At 37.9% G+C, this 18669-nt stretch overlaps 2 protein-coding genes across 4 annotated transcripts in view; one reads left to right on the top strand and one right to left on the bottom strand.

Annotated features, from left to right (window-relative positions):
* Positions 1-266: 266 nt before the first annotated feature.
* Positions 267-12278, bottom strand: si:ch73-361p23.3 (tumor necrosis factor receptor superfamily member 4). The gene is made up of 7 exons (XM_062049445.1): positions 12165-12278; positions 11970-12089; positions 11771-11905; positions 11626-11692; positions 6339-6577; positions 6178-6282; positions 267-518 (listed from the first exon to the last, which is right to left on the bottom strand). Exons 1-7 carry the CDS (start codon positions 12247-12249, stop codon positions 433-435), a joined length of 837 nt encoding a protein of 278 aa, XP_061905429.1. The 5' UTR covers positions 12250-12278; the 3' UTR covers positions 267-432.
* A 5684-nt stretch (positions 12279-17962) lies between these two features.
* ddi2 (DNA-damage inducible protein 2) overlaps positions 17963-18669 on the top strand; it is a 28611-nt gene continuing 27904 nt past the window's right edge. For 2 of the 3 annotated variants that reach the window (XM_062049420.1, XM_062049435.1), the window contains exon 1: positions 17971-18387. In XM_062049420.1, the coding sequence (XP_061905404.1) occupies positions 18250-18387 (138 nt within the window). In that variant the 5' untranslated portion in view covers positions 17971-18249. Of the gene's footprint in view, positions 18388-18669 lie in introns of all 3 variants that reach the window. The other variant, XM_062049429.1, reaches the window with a different exon arrangement.

An 18669-nucleotide genomic window follows, 5' to 3' on the forward strand; every position in this document is an offset into this window, starting at 1 on the left:
TTATTTTCAATATTATAAAGCTTACTGGTAAAAGCTTGACATTTCCAAATATTATGCTGACAGCTGTTTGAGGCTTGAGGTATAAGATCATGAAACTCCACGCTAGCTTGAAATGAAAACATGCATGAGAAGTAACATTTTGCAAAGGAAAGAAGAAACATCTTTGACGTCACTCAGAAAACCCCCAACCACACACACACACACACACACACACACACACACACACGCACACACGCACACACTAAATATGCAGAGGAAAAAAGCACCTGACTTTATTTTTTATATATTGTATTGTAAACGCCATCAACTTTAACAAGCAGCCAGTACAATTTTATGTGAGCAAGTAAGTGAAATATGATACATCATTTCACACAGTATTTACTCAACAAATCATATGGTGGATAATAAAAATCTAAATGCGGTAAAGTTGGATTACACATCTTCTGGAATAATTTTGAGAGCGGAGCGACTGCCATCCCCGCTTTCTTCTACGGGCCTCCGACACAATGAGTTGATTGCTAAAAACAAGAAAAAAACAATTCATAGAAAAGTTTAAATGTCCTTCCCCACTGCAAATACACCTCAAGAGGTACATTCATAAAAACAGGGCATAAAGGTTACAAACGTGTAATTTTCGTCAGACACAAGGTTGCAGTGTCGAACCAGATCCAGCAGAGGGTACTGTAGTGAACATGTGTTTTTCCCAGTTGTTTGTCTCATACGGGGGTCAGCAACCTGTGGCTCTCGAGCCGCATACAGCTCTTTAGTGCCGCCCTAGTGGCTCCCTGGAGCATTTTTTAAAAAGGATTAAAAATGGAAAAAGATGGGGGGAAAATTATTTTTTTGTTTTAGCATGTTTTTTGTTTGAGGACAAACATGACATAAACCTTCCCAATTGTGAGAAAGCCCACTGTTTAATATGTTTGTGTGTGTGCTTCACTGATGAGAGTATTTGGTGAACATCGTTTTGTCCTACTAATTTCGGCGGTTCTTGAACTCACCATAGTGTGGACTGTGACGCAACAGTTTGTTTACATGTGAAATCTTCCACTCCTTCTTTGTCTCATTTTGTCCACCAAAAGTTTCGTCCTGTGCGTGAATGCACAAAGGTGAGCTTTGTTGATGTTATTGACTTGTTGGAGTGCTAATCAGGCATATTTGGTCACTGCATGACTGCAAGCTAATCAATGCCAACATGCTATTTAGGCTAGCTGTATGTACATAGTGCATCATTATGCCTCATTTGTAGGTATATTTGAGCTCATTTAATATCCTTTACTTTTATCCTCTTTGTATATTATTTACTTTTGCATGTCTCATGACACATTATCTGTATGTAATATTGGCTGCATTTCAGATAGTTGTTCGTGTGCCATGTTGTTCCAGACCACAGCAAACATTACCTAGCTTGCCAAAGATTGTAATAAATCTATTAAAAGAAGACAGCCTGCAGTTTTCTTGAACTTGGACACACACATATTTACCTTAAAAAAAGCCAATAATTTCCAGGAGTTATATCACCTTCTGAGTAGCCTCTGATTTACGAATGGTTTCTAATGTTGTAAAAATGTGTACAGTAAATATTAAATTTCAACATTTCTGTCAACGAAGATTTGCTTCAGCCTGCGACACATAGTCATTTTGATAGTAGGCTATTATAGCTAATATATAAACTTACACCATGTGTTGCCTTCATTTTAAGACTTATATGCAGCTTTTAATTAGATTTTTTTTTTGTATTTTTGGTCCAATATGGCTCTTTCAACGTTTTGGGTTGCCGACCCCTGGTCTCATACATTCAAGGTCTTGACAACTTATACCTCCAAGGGCCAGAGTGAACATTTGCCAAGGGGCCACAGGCTAAACATTTTAAGCATGAAACACAAATAGCCTCAGGGTGAATAGTAAAGTTCCTTAAATGAGGGCAAAGAAAATGATAACCAATTAGCCTGCGGACACCATTAGGCCCTTTTCCACCGCAGGAACTTTTTCAGGAACTTAAATAAAGTTTCCCCTGTGTTTCCACCAACAACCACCCTGGTAGATGTATTTCTTTAGGAACCTTTCGGACTTCCTCCTACCTACGTGTTACTTTTCCAAGCGACCAGGAACCTTTTCGGGGTGGGCTGTGCTGTCGAACGCTGATTGTTTGAACACAGTTGGGGGCGTTCCTAAAACTTCTCTTTCAAACACACGACCGCTATAGGAATTAACAAAGCAAATAGTTTATTTCTTATTTCTTGTGTATTTCTATAACAACAAACATGACAACGGAGAGAAAGAAGAACGAAAGGAGCTTTTGAAATGCAGGAACTTTGGTGGGGCATCTTTGTGCTGAAGAACGCTGATCAGTGGAACTATTTTGGAGTGTTTTTACTCAGCCGTAGTCTTTCAACTCTATGCAGTTTATTGTTGTTTATTATTTTTACAAACTTCATTTCGATACGCAAATCTGCAACAAGTGGACAAACTCTTTTAAACATAATTACGGAGGAGTATGAAGCCGGACTCAAAGTGGCGACCTCAAGTGCTTACGACCGTGACTTCATTCGATAAATGTGGAAAAAAAGGAGGCAGCACACGAGTGGAAGGTAAATGACATCAAATATTACCAATTTACTTTATTACATGTTCTAAAAGTAGTCAATGATACTTTATTTGTGTAGTTTTTAGCCTCAACCCGAGTGAGAAGAATGCTAATGCTAACGAGCTAACACTTATGCGGATGTGTTTGTGTTGTCGGCGCGGCACTGACATTTATTATTTATATATTGTTATTTACAGCTGAAATGAACCAAATGGAATTGCCTGACCCTCATGAATTCACCGTTTACTGAGAGGACGACTTTCTGACTGTTGGACATAACGGACAAAAGCCTGACTTTTTATGAACAATTCGGTACACTTTATTTTACAAATCATATAATTTTGTATATGATTGCTTTGTATTTCATCGACTTACTTTTTAGCAAAAGAACTGAGGCCCTAATATTGTCTGTTTATTTACATGATATCAGTATAGAAATATAGTAAACCCCTCCTCAATACGTCATCAGCCTGATTTGAACTACCTGAACTACCCTGAACTGTGAAATGCGATGGAAACACAAACCACACACTTCTACAGGAACCTATAGATCCAGGAACCAGAGGTTCTAGGAACCAAAAGTTCCTAAACTTCTGGTGGAAAAGAGCCTAATGATTGTGTGAGCTTGAACGAGCTCACTATGAATATGAATATTACATTTGGGAAACCACACTTTAGCGGGCCAAATAAAACCACTCTGCGGGCAACATTTGGCCCATAGGCCCCACTTTGGGTACCCCTGCTGTAGACATGCAAGAATGCAAACCAACATATCTTTTTTCTTTTCTTCCTCACACCCACACACCCCAGCATCTAAAAGTTGCTTACAAAAGTACATGCCTCACATTTCTGCAAAGATTTGTGAATTATGAATGACGACAATGTAGAGAAGTCTGTGTTCAGCTTGTATGTGATTGTAATATAATATTTATCCTGAAATTAAGCCTTGATCTCGTTGACATAGAATTTACTAGATTTTGTTAATGGAACCATTTTCCACTCCTCTATGATGACATCACAGAGGTGGGGGTTGTTACACACATTGTTCTCCTCCGCCTTCCGTTTGAGGATGTTGAAGATGTTCAGTTTAAGTCTGACTCATGCTTCTTTATCAAGGCATTAGTGTTTAAAATAAATAACTCAAATGAAGGTAAAAAAAACTAAAACTATTTTTTTAAATTACAAAAAAAACCTGCCCTGTGGCCCAGTTTCCATGTTCTGTTTCACTATGTCACAGTTGGCATTCATGTTTTCCTCAATAAACTCTATCTCCCCAATGCCGGGAGCACTCGTGCAGCCCCACAACATGACGCTGCCCTCACCATGCTTTTCTTTGTACAACACAAAGACAAACAGTGCACATTAAATACTTCACCGGTCCTTGTTTTTAGTCTGCTTGGCTTTCCAAAAATGTTTGCTTTTTACTACATCAACATTACAAAACACTCTCTTCTGGGACGGCAGCGACACCGACCAGTTGGATTTCGTACGTCCGTTACAAACATAACCTCTGCAGCCATGCTGGCAGCACTCATACATTTATGTTACAAACACAATTTTTTTTTTCTTGTAGCTTAGTTGAGTCATTTAGACAAGGTAAACATGGTAGGCTATAGGCTCCTAGAAGCTAGCAGCTACAAAACAGCTAAGCACACAATAGCACACAAGCTAAACATACGTAATAATAATTGAACAATATTGCAGACTAAAACAGCACCTGTGTCAATATAAACAAGCACTAAATAATTATAGTAGCTTATTACTTACACATACAGTAGATAGTCTCCGAGGCAGAAGCGTAATAAAAGGTATCCGGTAACAAACGTGTCCGCAATTTTCCACTCAATGCGTCATGAGTTTAACTACATGAAATATTGGGACCCTAGGTGTCACCAAAAAATAATTACCACTCCACTTCAACTTAAAGACAGCATAAGCCCATTCCAGATGGTTAATAATAAATAGGTTAATGTTTTGTATACCTACCATTAGCCACGTGTACATGGATAACATTTATTTAATCTGATCATCATTCGGATTAGAATGTTACTGTGTACATCGACCCTGAAAAAAAAAATCTGATTAAGACGTGCATTTTTATGCATCACGCCTTCAATCGGAATACTCTACTTTGACATGCGCAGAATCTAACACATAAACGTAAACGTGTGTTATTACTTGTGCTATGACGCCATCTTTTAGACAAGTTTGTCCACTGCAAGTGCTGAAGAAGCAGTAGACTTCTACTGTAAAGAAACATGGATTTGTGCATTTTTGCTTGTCCGACATTATCACGGTATTTATTTATAATGTTTTCCTTCTGTTCACTACTTTTGTCTTACCTCTCTTTTTTTAAATGGAGCTGTTCTCTGCTTTTTATATTGTGATTATGCATGGGTTGCGGCGCGTCTGTATGTTACGACATTCTGTGTATGCGTTTGAGGCTAGCAGTTAACACTTATAGAGTAGCTGTAATGTCGTGACTAAAACAGCTTGATAAGACGACAACTGGATCCCTTCTGTTATTGTTACATCAACACATGACACACCAGACCATACTTTTGTTTTTGCTAGTATAATTTTAAAGCAACAAACTCAACAGCATATAACGCTATGTCTGTACATGTTGAATGGGGAGAGACAGCAGCAAGACAATCGCTTCATTCCGAGACTATTAAATTTAGTCCCAGCTCCACCACCAAAGTATAGCTGACCTCACGCTCCAATCCGAACCACCCGTCTCGATTTGAATTCAATTTTGATACGAACGTGCGTGATCGGGTCAGAATATTCCGAATGGCATGTTTACATGAAGCATTTTTATTCTGGTTAGGCTTTTAATCCTATTAAATGTGTCCATGTGCACACAGCTATTGACTAATTTCACTTGATCAAACCATTTCTAACATTCCACACTACAAAATAACAAATGTCTTGATCAATACCTGCCTTAGATCTGTAGGTCGTGAGTTCAAACTCCGGCCGAGTCATACCAAAGACTATAAAAATGGGACCCATTACCTCCCTGCTTGGCACTCAGCATCAAGGGTTGGAATTGGGGGTTAAATCACCAAAAATTATTCCCGAGCGTGGCTACCGCTGCTGCTCACTGCTCCCCTCACCTCCCAGGGGGTGAGAGTGATGGGTCAAATGCAGAGGATAATCTCACCACACCTAGTGTGCGTGTGACAATCATTGGTACTTTAACTTTTAACTCCTGGCTCCAATATTGGTACGGTATTGGAAGTGAAACATTTGTATCAGGACATCCCGAGTTAAACATTATGAGAGCCTTCTAACACCCAAATATTCCAATTTGCATTATTTTAATCCAACATAGGCTGCACCAATCAGTGGCCACGATACCGAACAGCATGCTGTAATTGGTGTGGTCTCATCGAGTGGCCAATATGACTGTAGTGTTAATATTTTTACTAAATTTAGCCATTTTTATGCTTGAAAATGTTTCATTTAGTCCAAGAAAATATGGTTTTAAAAACATTGGGAGGTAAAGCCGCAAATTTGGAGGTTGGAACTCGCACTGTACATTTTTTAGTATAGAAAAATGAAAAGAAAAGTCAACTACATACGTTGCACCGTTGGCTGTCTTCTCACGCAAGGTTTAACGTGCATTTTACACGTCACCACAGTCAAAACAAGCAGTCCAACAATTGCAATGATGAGGAAGGAAATGCCTGTGGAAGACAATAATGAGTAATAAAGTAGCATAAATATCAGAAAAGTGTCTTACCAACGTGGTAGCGGGTGAGGTTTGGAGGTTGGGTTGGCTGCATGTTGCCCTTGGAGGGCACATAATGATCTGTGGTAGCCTTGGTGATGTCATGATTATGATGAATATGGTTAGGACTTTGTGGACGGTGGAGTTCTACATTTGTGACGACAGACATCGTAGTGTTTGGTGTCTTTGGCTCGCCATTGCAGAGCATGTCAGAGGTGCTGCTGCCATTCACGTTCACGCCGGACTTACACCTTGGATGCAAGGAAGGAAGAGGCTAATAATTATATAATACAACATGTATGAGCAATTATGATATGTGATGGTGTTGTCAAAAGTATTGATGCCTCAATACCAAGTCGATACCAACACACAAAAATACAAACCCCGTTTCCATATGAGTTGGGAAATTGTGTTAGATGTAAATATAAACGGAATACAATGATTTGCAAATCCTTTTCAACCCATATTCAATTGAATGCACTACAAAGACAGTGTTGGGTTAATTACTGAAAACCAGTAACTAGTTACAGTTACTAGTTACTTTATTTCAAAAGTAACTCAGTTACTAACTCAGTTACTTACACCAAAAAGTAATGTGTTACTGTGAAAAGTACCTATTTAGTTACTTCTTTTTTTCCCCCTTTTTTTTTAAGGCTCCCATTAATGCCCTTTTAGCCTTCATTTCAGTACTGTTATTGCACTGGAGAATAATACAATCTGTTGATCAACTTGACATGCATTTGCATCACTGAACTCAGAAAGCAATGTGGTCTACATACAACACACAAAGACAAAGATATGTTTCAAAGGGCCAATTTATTTCAGGCCAGAACAAATTGACAAAACGATTTTAAATAGCTGCAACGTAATGGCACTTTAACTTTAAGTAGATAGGATCTTTGATCCAAGACACAACTTACATTTAACTGAAATGTTATTTTCTTTGTGCTCGAAAAAAGAATAGTGAGAATGTTAAGACACTCGACTTCTGGCTTCACCATGATGTCATGTTAGTTGTTATGAGAGTAGCGTATGTGTGTGTGTGTGTGTGTGTGTGTGTGTGTGTGGCCCTTTAAGATATGACAGCATGTGAGGTGAGTGACGTCAGTGAGTGAGTGAGTGAGTGGGCGAGAGAGGTGAGGGAGCGGCAACAGTGAGTGGGTGCAGGTGCTCTAGCTTGGTGGATGGCTGCGTGCAATAAAGTCACAAAGTTGCAACAAACCGCCGGCCTCGTCATTCCCCCTCAGCTGTAAAGACCCACTTCCGGGTAAAGTGAAGGTTGTTAGCCCCGAAGTACATAGGCCCTGGAGGAACGTCTACCCTGCGCCCCTCAAATACGGTCTGGGAGCCCCCCCGTCCCCACCCACACAAAGCAAGTAACGCGTTAGTCCCAACAGTGTACAAAGACAAGATATTTAATGTTGAAACTCATAAACTTTATTTTTTTTTTGCAAATAATATTTAACTTAGAATTTCATGGCTGCAACACGTGCCAAAGTAGTTGGGAAAGGGCATGTTCACCACTGTGTTACATGGCCTTTCCTTTTAACAACACTCAGTAAACGTTTGGGAACTGAGGAGACACATTTTTTAAGCTTCTCAGGTGGAATTCTTTCCCATTCTTGCTTGATGTACAGCTTAAGTTGTTCAACAGTCCGGGGGTCTCCATTGTGGTATTTTAGGCTTCATAATGCGCCACACATTTTCAATGGGAGACAGGTCTGGACTACAGGCAGGCCAGTCTAGTACCGGCACTCTTTTACTATGAAGCCACATTGATGTAACACGTGGCTTGGCATTGTCTTGCTGAAATAAGCAGGGGCGTCCATGGTAACGTTGCTTGGATGGCAACAAATGTTGCTCCAAAACCTGTATGTACCGTTCAGCATTAATGGCACCTTCACAGAAGTGTAAGTTACCCATGTCTTGGGCACTAATACACCCCCATACCATCACAGATGCTGGCTTTTCAACTTTGCGCCTATAACAATCCAGATGGTTCTTTTCCTCTTTGGTCCGGAGGACACGACGTCCACAGTTTCCAAAAACAATTTGAAATGTGGACTCGTCAGACCACAGAACACTTTCCCACTTTGTATCCGTCCATCTTAGATGAGCTCAGGCCCAGCGAAGCCGACGGCGTTTCTGGGTGTTTTCGGTTTTCGCCTTGCATAGGAGAGTTTTAACTTGCACTTACAGATGTACCGACCAAATGTAGTTACTGACAGTGGGTTTCTGAAGTGTTCCTGAGCCCATGTGGTGATATCCTTTACACACTGATGTCGCTTGTTGATGCAGTACAGCCTGAGGGATCGAAGGTCACGGGCTTAGCTGCTTACGTGCAGTGATTTCTCCAGATTCTCTGAACACTTTGATGATATTACGGACCGTAGATGGTGAAATCCCTAAATTCCTTGCAATAGCTGGTTGAGAAAGGTTTTTCTTAAACTGTTCAACAATTTGCTCATGCATTTGTTGACAAAGTGGTGACCCTCTCCCCATCCTTGTTTGTGAATGACTGAGAATTTCATGGAATCTACTTTTATACCCAATCATGGCACCCACCTGTTCCCAATTTGCCTGTTCACTTGTGGGATGTTCCAAAAAAGTGTTTGATGAGCATTCCTCAACTTTATCAGTATTTATTGCCACCTTTCCCAACTTCTTTGTCACGTGTTGGTGGCATCAAATTCTAAAGTTAATGATTATTTGCAAAAAAATTTTTTTTTTTATCAGTTTGAACATCAAATATGTTGTCTTTGTAGCATATTCAACTGAATATGGGTTGAAAAAGATTTGCAAATCATTGTATTCCGTTTATATTTACATCTAACACAATTTCCCAACTCATATGGAAACGGGGTTTGTACATCGATACCATTTTTTTCCGTTTCGTTGGTACAGAATATTGCAAACTTTTCCCCCGGCGATCCGTATCAATTCGTGAGCACTGAGGAAACGCTAAAGAAAAACCTCTGCTGTTTTGAAAAAATTATCCAGTGTTTCTATATATTTATTTATTTGTGGAAGTCTAAAACAAATTTGATGCTTCCGGTTGACTCTCACTCATAAACCAATGCTAATGAAAGTGTGGGAGTGCAGCATAACAATAGGTGTGGCAGTTGCTGACCGTACCTCTTTTTTATCGCACATTGGAGAAATAAACAAAAATGTAAACATAGAGTAAAAATACATAATGTAATGAGGAAAGGCTGTAAGGTTGATATTAATAATGAATACAAACACAAATATTTGTCTTTAAATATATGTTTATCCATTTTATGAGTCTATTTCAATGGTTCTCAAACTCTTTTTACGCAGTACCTCATCAGGAAAAACTTGGCACCACAATGACCAACATTAGAATACAGTAGCATAGTAGGCTAAAGTATTCATTAAAAAAAGTCTATGTATTATTTTTGACCACTGTAACATTACACACAGTTTGAACACTAACACTGTGTTTGAATATAGGAAAATAAAACACTGTACTTTAATCAAGGGAGTCTTTATTGTACCACTAGATAAAGCCTGTGTACCACTGGTGGTACACGTGCCACAGTTTGAGAATCCCTGGCCTATTTCATTACAAATGACATGATGATGTCACAATACCACTACATTGAAAGAATATTAATACCAATATTGTTTGTTTTATACTGTATATTACAGGCTCCACACCACTGCTGTGCTTTCTACAATGTAAAATAGTTGACTTTTGGTATTATTTAGGTAATACCGGGAGGTTATAAACACTTTTCAATAAAGTAGTTAGTTTAAAGGGGAACTGCACTTTTTTGGGGGGAATTTTGTCTATCATTCACATTCTAATTTGTAATATTTGGCAAGTAGGCGGTGGCTAACAATGGGAGTCATTGAATAGTAGAAGGTTGTGGCCATAAACCGAGAAGTTGGTGAACTTTGATATTCAACTATTATGCGGGAAAGGCGAGAAAAACACGAAAAGACGCCCGTTTGCACCACCATTTTTTTTTGCGCGAGGATTATGATCAATTCTTCATCTAAACGGGAATATATAAACATCCTATCAGTCGGTATCCCACTGAGAGCCGACATTGCACAGTAAGTGATTGTTTGTATTTCCTGTTTAGCACTTTGCAATAGTGCTACTTGCTGGAACTGCTATCAATGAGCTTTTAAAACTTATAGATCATCTTCCGTATATTCAGGCTCAAATATATAAGGTTCTGGATCATCATTTGTCCCAAAGTAGTCGTTGTTGGCTTTCATGAGGTCTGCCATAATTAGTATTGTTGTTGTTGTTGATGTTAAAGGAAATAGCAAACGTTATGATGAGTCTGTGAAATTAATACACAGCCGTATACCGTATTTTTCTGAGTATAAGTCGCACCGGAGTATAAGTTGCACCTGCCAAAAATGCATAATAAAGAAGGAAAAAAACCATATATAAGTCGCACTGGAGTATAAGTCACATTTTTGGGAGAAATGTATTTGATAAAACCCAACACCAAGAATAGACATTTGAAAAGCAATTTAAAATAAATAAAGAAGAGTGAACAACAGGCTGAATAAGTGTACGTTATATGACGCATAAATAACCAACTGAGAACGTGCCTGGTATGTTAACATAACATATTATGGTAAGAGTCATTCAAATAACTATAACATATAGAACATGCTATAAGTTTACCAAACAATCTGTCACTCCTAATCGCTAAATCAGATGAAATCTTATACGTCTAGTCTCTTACGTGAATGAGCTAAATAATATTATTTCATCTTTTACGGTAATGTGTTAATAATTTCACACATAAGTCGCTCCTGAGTATAAGTCGCACACCCGGCCAAACTATGAAAAAAAACTGCGACTTATAGTCCGAAAAATACGGTACTTAAAATGAGCAAAATACGTAAATATTCAATGTTATCATAAATGTGCCTGTTACTACATTACATATTTACATACAACATGTATATATAATGATAACTGAGGTCTTTGGAGGTTTTTAGAGTGCTGTTTAGGCGGACTAGATCAAACCCAAATACTTCTATTACTAGCTAACTTTTGCTAGCGATTATTTACGAGTTACAATGCAAGAAAAAGAGAAACGTGTGGTTGTCTCACATATAAAGATTGTGAATGATAGGAAAAATTCCCCCCAAAACGTGCAGTTCCCCTTTAAGAAGTATACGGGTTCAGTTTTTTTTTTTTTATCGTGGTATCGAATAAGTATATAGAATATTTATAGGTATCGAGTACTGAAAATGTGGTAAGGGAACAATCTTAATATGTGTACAAGAGAAAAATACTACATACTCTTTCCATTTGGAACAAGGGGTATTTGGACGTGGGCTAAAAAATCCATGTTCACATTTAGAGCATTCTGGCAAGAAAAATGAAGGCGTCAGTCACTTGAACAAGTTGTGTAGTTTTTGGACAGGTTGCGTTTGGTTCTCGTTACCTCCCTGCTTTAACCCAAACCCAAGGGCACATTCGCAGGTAGCAGAATCAAGCTCCACAGGACTGAATCCTCTTCGGCACCGGCATTGTGTGTCTATCTGTTTTGTGCATTTCTCTTTCACTTCACTTCCCGACGCTGCCCAAGAAAACATGTTGAATTCAGGCTTAAAACTCCAAAAAGAAAATAATTCAATTTTTACCTTCGTTACACCTTGTGCACGGTTTGCACTGTTTGGAGTGGTTCTGTTCAGGCTGGTAATATCCATCAGGACAAGCTTGACAACATTTCTGGTTTCTGTTGCACACATTTATCCGCTGACCTTAGATTTCATGAGAAGACAGACACAATCACCTTGTTGAATGCACACACAAAAAAAAGACAGCAACATTTTTACCTTTTGGACAAGAGAATGCCGCATCCAAATTGCCGAAGAGTTGATGAAAAGTCAGACTTAAGAGGAGCACTTTGAGAGGAAGCATGTTTTGTATTTGGGTGATAAAAGACAAGAGTGAAGAAACACCACTGGAGGGAATCACCGCCTATATGACTTATGTCAACCACATGCTTTTTACTCCATGAATAACTTCCTGTATACACCATTGTTCATTTGTGATGCGGGAAACTAACATTCCTACTTTGTCAACATATCTAAAATATGAACATAATATTGAAGAAACCATTCTTTAGGATCACTAATCCCATTTTATTATTTGCCAAGCAACTAGTCCAGTGGTTCTCAATTTCTTTTCACCAGGTACCACCTCAGATAAAACTTGTCTCTCCATATACCACCACAATGACCAACATTAAAATACAGTAGCATGGTAGGCCTAAGTATTCATTAAAAACAAGTATATCCAATATTTTTGGCCACAGGTACCACTACACACAGTTTGAACAGTAATACTGTGTTTGAATATAGGGAAATAAAACACGGTACTTCAATCTAGTGATTGTTTTGGCCCACTAGATGGAGCCTACGTACAACTTGTGGTACACGTTCCACAGTTTGAGAATAATTGGACTAGTCGATATTGTATTTGATTTAGTTTAGTTGCAAAAATATATGTATTATTATAATTCTAATAAATATAGAATAATACAACAATTAAGAGATTCTTAATCTGAATGGGACTTTATTGGGTAAATAAAGGTTAAAAATATAATATCAAATAAAAATTAAGCTTCACAAAAATTTAAAAAGTTATGAATAATGTACTTTGTACTTTGTCTTTGAAGCCACCACCTCACAAAGTTTTTAAAGTAAAAAAAAAATTAACATTTGGGCAATTTAGTCATGTTTCAACCTTTGTGTGTTTTTGTCACTCTGCGTTAACGGATGGGAAACTGTGCCAGCGTGTTTTCTGCCAGTTAGAACATGACCACATTTTGCGTACGGCTTCATGGAAACCACCACGCACACATTCTTGATTAATATGCAAGCTTTAACCACATAGATTGTGTCTTACAACACTCTTGACAAGACACTAAGTAAGCAAATGTTATTTATACCGCGCTTCTCACAGAGAGAGCTCACAAAGTGCTTCACATGGTTAAAATACAATACAATCAAAATAGGCACATAGCATGATGCAACAATGTACATTGCAAATAAAATAGTAAATATGGTAATAGTAAAAAATAGTAAATATGGTAATACAAATAATGTAAATAATTTATATATACAGTTTTTTTCCAATTGCTTACACACTAAAATTTACATTTTCACACAATTAACAAAAGTCTAAACACAGTAAACAAAACCACTGTGCAGATTTGCCTAATATTAGGCATAAACTCTGCTTCACGTTTTTTGCGAAATATTCCACACAATGCTTTACACACACCTTCCCATCTTGCACACAGATAACGATTGTGATACACACATTTTCACACTTTACACACACACTAGGATTGTGATACACACATCTTTACACTTTAAACAAAGATAAGGATTGTGAAGTTACTTCCTGGTCAATCCAAAGGGCTGGCTTGCCAATGACCACACAATTGAACACATTGGATAATCACATCCACCAGGTGTAAAGACACACAGGCGATAAATTGAAAATACAGCTTTCAAGTGGGTGCTACAGCTATACAGTTTTTTCCATTTGTAATTTTTATCTACAGATTTTTTTTCAATCTTTTATTTGTCTCAGATTTTAATTTGTACTGCATGTCATTGTTGACTACTGTGATATGTTACTTTACCTGACTGTGGTAAAATAAATATTTTCAGTTTGCAGCATCATTGTTAAGCAATTCTTGAAAATATTACAGGACATTTTTACTTTCTCTTTAGGTCCTTACGTATAGGTACACAACAAAGTAAACAATGTCGATTGCTATGGATTTGCCAATAAATTTTGTTAAGTTACAGTAATCATTCATTACATAAGCTAAAAAGGTCGGTCAAAATGCCCCAAACATGTGATTTCTTATAGTAAAATAGGGGTTTTTACACATGTGTTTTGTATTTATCACTGTTGTGGGTAATCCACTCCAACAGTGTCTTATCATTTGAAGTCTGTGTAAATGTGAGATCACAATAAAACTACATTTTTACAAATGCTTGCTTTATTTTGATGAATGGGCATATGTTTTGACCGAAGTGTGTCATTTTGCAAATAATCTAGGAATTAAGAAAATTGAATGTTGTGTTTGGAAAAGTGTGTAAAACCTTTTGAAAAAATACACACAGTTAGTAAAATTGTGTGTAAGCAAATGGAAAAAACTGTAAGATAATTTTAAAAAATTATAAAGGAATAATATGTATAATGAACATCTAAACACATTTGGTTTTACCTGCCTATTAAAAAGGGGCAGCTCTCCGCTCTTAATGGAGAACATTCCATTATTTAGGGGCAACTGACTACACCTACACCGGTGTTGTTTCTTTATAAACTCTAAAATCAGTACACCAAATGCTTGTATTTATTTTGGTTAAAGATATTGGTGAGTGTGAATGTTGTCTGTCTATCTGTGTTGGCCCTGCGATGAGGTGGCGACTTGTCCAGGGTGTACCCCGCCTTCCGCCTGAATGCAGCTGAAAGAGGCTCCAGCACCCCCCGTGACCCCAAGAGGGACAAGCGGTAGAAAATGAATGGATGGATATTGGTTTTAAAGCACCTAAAGAACATAAATTATTTGGTCGGGTCATTATTTCTTGTTCTTGATTACATTACATTTGGCCTGAAAGCCAAACAAATTATTATGGAAGTAGAATTGTCTCACATCAACTTATATATATCAATATGATATTAACACATATGCATATATTAATAAATATACAAATAAAAAAAAAAGTGATGTATATGCTGGTTGTTCAGCGGAATGTGTAGGTCACATTTATTTGTGCATCTGGTTTGTGGGAGGAATGTCTCTTCGACACAAAAGCAAAAAAGTGATCCACATATGCAAATTCAATACAAATACAAATACAAAATCAAGCATATTTATGTTCAAATCTCAAAAATATATTTACAAATACACATTTATACAAATTATTGATTTATTTGTATGTCACATTTTTATATTTAGAAATATTATTTGTATATATTTTCAAATCTCAAAAACATATTTACAAATACGCGTTTATTTATACAAATTATTTATTCATTTGTAAAACACATTTGAATTTGTATATGTATTAATATATGCAGATGTATTAATATCATATTGATGTATATAAGTTGATGTGAGACAATTCTACTTCCACAGGCACATAGCATGATGCAACAATGTATACATTGCAAATAAAATAGTAAATATGGTAATACAAATAATGTAAATAATTTATATATAAAATAATAAAAATAAATGATAATGGAATAATATGTATAATGCACATCTAAACAAATGTGGTTTTAACTAGAGATGTCTGATAATATTGGACTGCCGATATTATCGGCCGATAAATGCTTTAAAAATGTAATATCGGAAATTATCGGTATCGGTTTCAACAAGTAAAATTTATGACTTTTTAAAACGCCGCTAAACGGAGTGGTACACGGACGTATGGAGAAGTACAGAGCGCCAATAAACCTTAAATGCACTGCCTTTGCGTGCCGGCCCAATCACATATCCACGGCTTTTCACACACAAGTGAATGCAACGCATACTTGATCAACAGCCATACAGGTCACACTGAGGGTGGCCGTATAAACAACTTTAACACCAAACAAGAATGACAAACACATTTCGGGAGAACATCCACACCGTAACACAACAGAACAAATACCCAGAACCTCTTGCAGCACTAACTCTTCCGGGAGGCTACAATATACACATCCCGCTACCCCCTACCCTACCCCCCCACCTCAACCCCGCCCACCTCAACCTCCTCAGGCTCTCTCAGGGAGAGCATGTCCCAAATTCCAAGCTGCTGTTTTGAAGCATGTTAAAAAAAACAATGCACTTTGTGACTTCAATAATAAATATGGCAGTGCCATGTTGGCATTTTTTTCCATAACTTGAGTTGATTTATTTTGGAAAACCTTGTTACATTGTTTAATGCATCCAGCATCACAACAAAATTAGGCATAATAATGTGTTAATTCCACGACTGTAGATATCAGTATCAGTTGATATCGGAATCTGTAATTAAGAGTTGGACAGTATCTGAATATCGGATATCGGCAAAAAAGCCATTATCGCAACTGACTACACCTACACCGGTGTTGCTGCTTTGTCCCCGAGCGGGACAAGCGGTAGAAATGGACGGGTGGATATTGGCTTTAAAGCATGGGTGTCAAACTCTGGCCCGCGGGCCAAATTTGGCCCGCCGTGTAATTTAATTTGGCCCTTGAGGCAATATCAAATTAACAGAGCTGGCCCGCCGATATTATACAGCGGCTGTAACACCGCATTCACCGCTAATACTCATACTTGCCAAGACTCCCGAATTTCAGACCCCCTCCCGAAAATCTCCCAGGACAACCATTTTCCCGAATTTCTCCCGATTTCCACCCGGACAACAATATTGGGGGCGTGCCTTAAAGGCACTGCCTTTAGCGTCCTCTACAACCTGTCGTCACGTCCGCTTTTCCTCCATACAATCTGCGTGCCGGCCCAGTCACATAATATATGCGGCTTTCACACACACACAAGTGAATGCCAGGCATACTTGGTCAACAGCCATACAGGTCACACTGAGGGTAGCCGTATAAACAACTTTAACACTGTTACAAATATGCGCCACACTGTGAACCCACACCAAACAAGAATGACAAACACATTTCGGGAGAACATCTGCACCGTAACACAACATAAACACAACAGAACAAATACCCAAAACCCCTTGCAGCACTAACTCTTCCGGGACGCTACAATATACACCCCCAGCTACCACCAAATGTTGATATTTACCTCAGAAGGCTGCAAATAGAAAAGAGGCATTCAATTTTTTATTTAAATGTTATTCAACATACCATCGATGTTTTTTCGTTTGTTTTTTGAAAGTAGATTTGGCACTTTTAAGTTATATAAGCGTTGCTTGTTCCATATTCAGTGTTAAAGCAAATCAGTGTAGCAAACTGAGCAATAATAACGTTTTATTCATGCACTCTCTTGCTACTAAAAGGCTTGAATGTTTGATTCCTTCATTATTGTTATTTTATTTTCAAATGTATTATCAGCCCGTGGAAAAAGTTTATTTTGATATTTACCTCAGAAGGCTGCAAATAGAAAAGAGGCATTCAATTTTTATTTAAATTGTATTTGATATGCCATTGATATTTTTTTATTATTATTATTATTTGAAACTCGATTTTGTATGTCACTATAAAGTTATATAAGCCTTGCTTGTTCAATGTTCAATGCAAAACTTGTTTGGGTCTCTATTAAAAGGTTAATTTGTTCAACCTTGGCCCGCGGCTTTGTTCAGTTTTACATTTTGGCCCACTCTGCATTTGAGTTTGACACCCCTGCTTTAAAGCACCTAAAGAACAGAAATTATTTGGTCGGGTCATTATTTTTTCTTCTTGATTACATTACATTTTACCTGAAAGCCAAACATTGTTTTTGTTTAATGCCATCTAAAATAAAACTAATTAATTTGCAAAAAAAAATCCATTCCATATGAATGGTTTTATGTCGTGGCGTTCATGTACATTACATCAATCTTAATCCAGTAGGGGGCGTCGTAAAGAACTCGGCCTTTTTGTGCCGTCACGACTCCAACTTCCGTCCATACGGCATGTCGTAAAACCAATAGGGCGATGTACGGCATTTGTTGAGCAATAGGAGCAATTCTTGATGTTGACTTTTTGGTCTACTGTAACACCACACGCCTTCTATCAATCTAGTAAGTTCTAAACTATATTTGGTTCAAGTCAAAGTATTTAATTTGATGGTTTAGTGTAGTTAAATACGCCTAAATAGTGGGCCAAGTCCAAATGAGTCGTCGGGGTTCGCCTCTGTGAATAAAGGGAAGAACATAACTCTGTTACATCCACTCATTCTCAGCCAAATAAGCGATGCTGGTCACCGTTTTCTGCGCACCGAGGGATCGCCCAGAAAGCACATTTGCCCTCGATGTGTCCCCGGAATTGGAGCTGAGAGACTTTGTAGCACTTTGTGAACTCGAATCAGGAATCCCTGCTGGGGAAATTCAGGTAAGCTGTTGTGGAGCTAACCTAGCTAGTTAGCTTCTTTTGCTAGCATGAATCATACTTTTGCTTTTTTTTTTATAGACGAGGCACACAAACGTGGAAAGTGGATAAGCTAGTGAACACTTGGCTCGATAGTTGTTGTCCAGTTGACTTTGTTGGGGACATGAATTTAGCCGAAAAATAACTGATAAAATTGTGTGTTTACCTGATCAAGTAAGCGCAGACAGAAAGAAGCAGTGTTGTTGAGGCCAACAGCTATAAGCTAAACACACAATATATATATAT

The sequence above is a fragment of the Entelurus aequoreus genome, linkage group LG01, assembly GCF_033978785.1.
Source record: "Entelurus aequoreus isolate RoL-2023_Sb linkage group LG01, RoL_Eaeq_v1.1, whole genome shotgun sequence".
NCBI lineage: Eukaryota > Metazoa > Chordata > Actinopteri > Syngnathiformes > Syngnathidae > Entelurus > Entelurus aequoreus.

Coding starts and splice junctions, on each gene's coding strand:
- si:ch73-361p23.3 (XM_062049445.1), bottom strand. CDS start 12,249: ATGCTTCCTCTCAAAGTGCTCCTCTTAAGTCTGACTTTTCATCAACTC. Junction 12,090..12,164: donor GGCATTCTCTTGTCCAAAAG/GTAAAAATGTTG, acceptor ATGAAATCTAAG/GTCAGCGGATAAATGTGTGC. Junction 11,906..11,969: donor GTGCACAAGGTGTAACGAAG/GTAAAAATTGAA, acceptor TTTCTTGGGCAG/CGTCGGGAAGTGAAGTGAAA.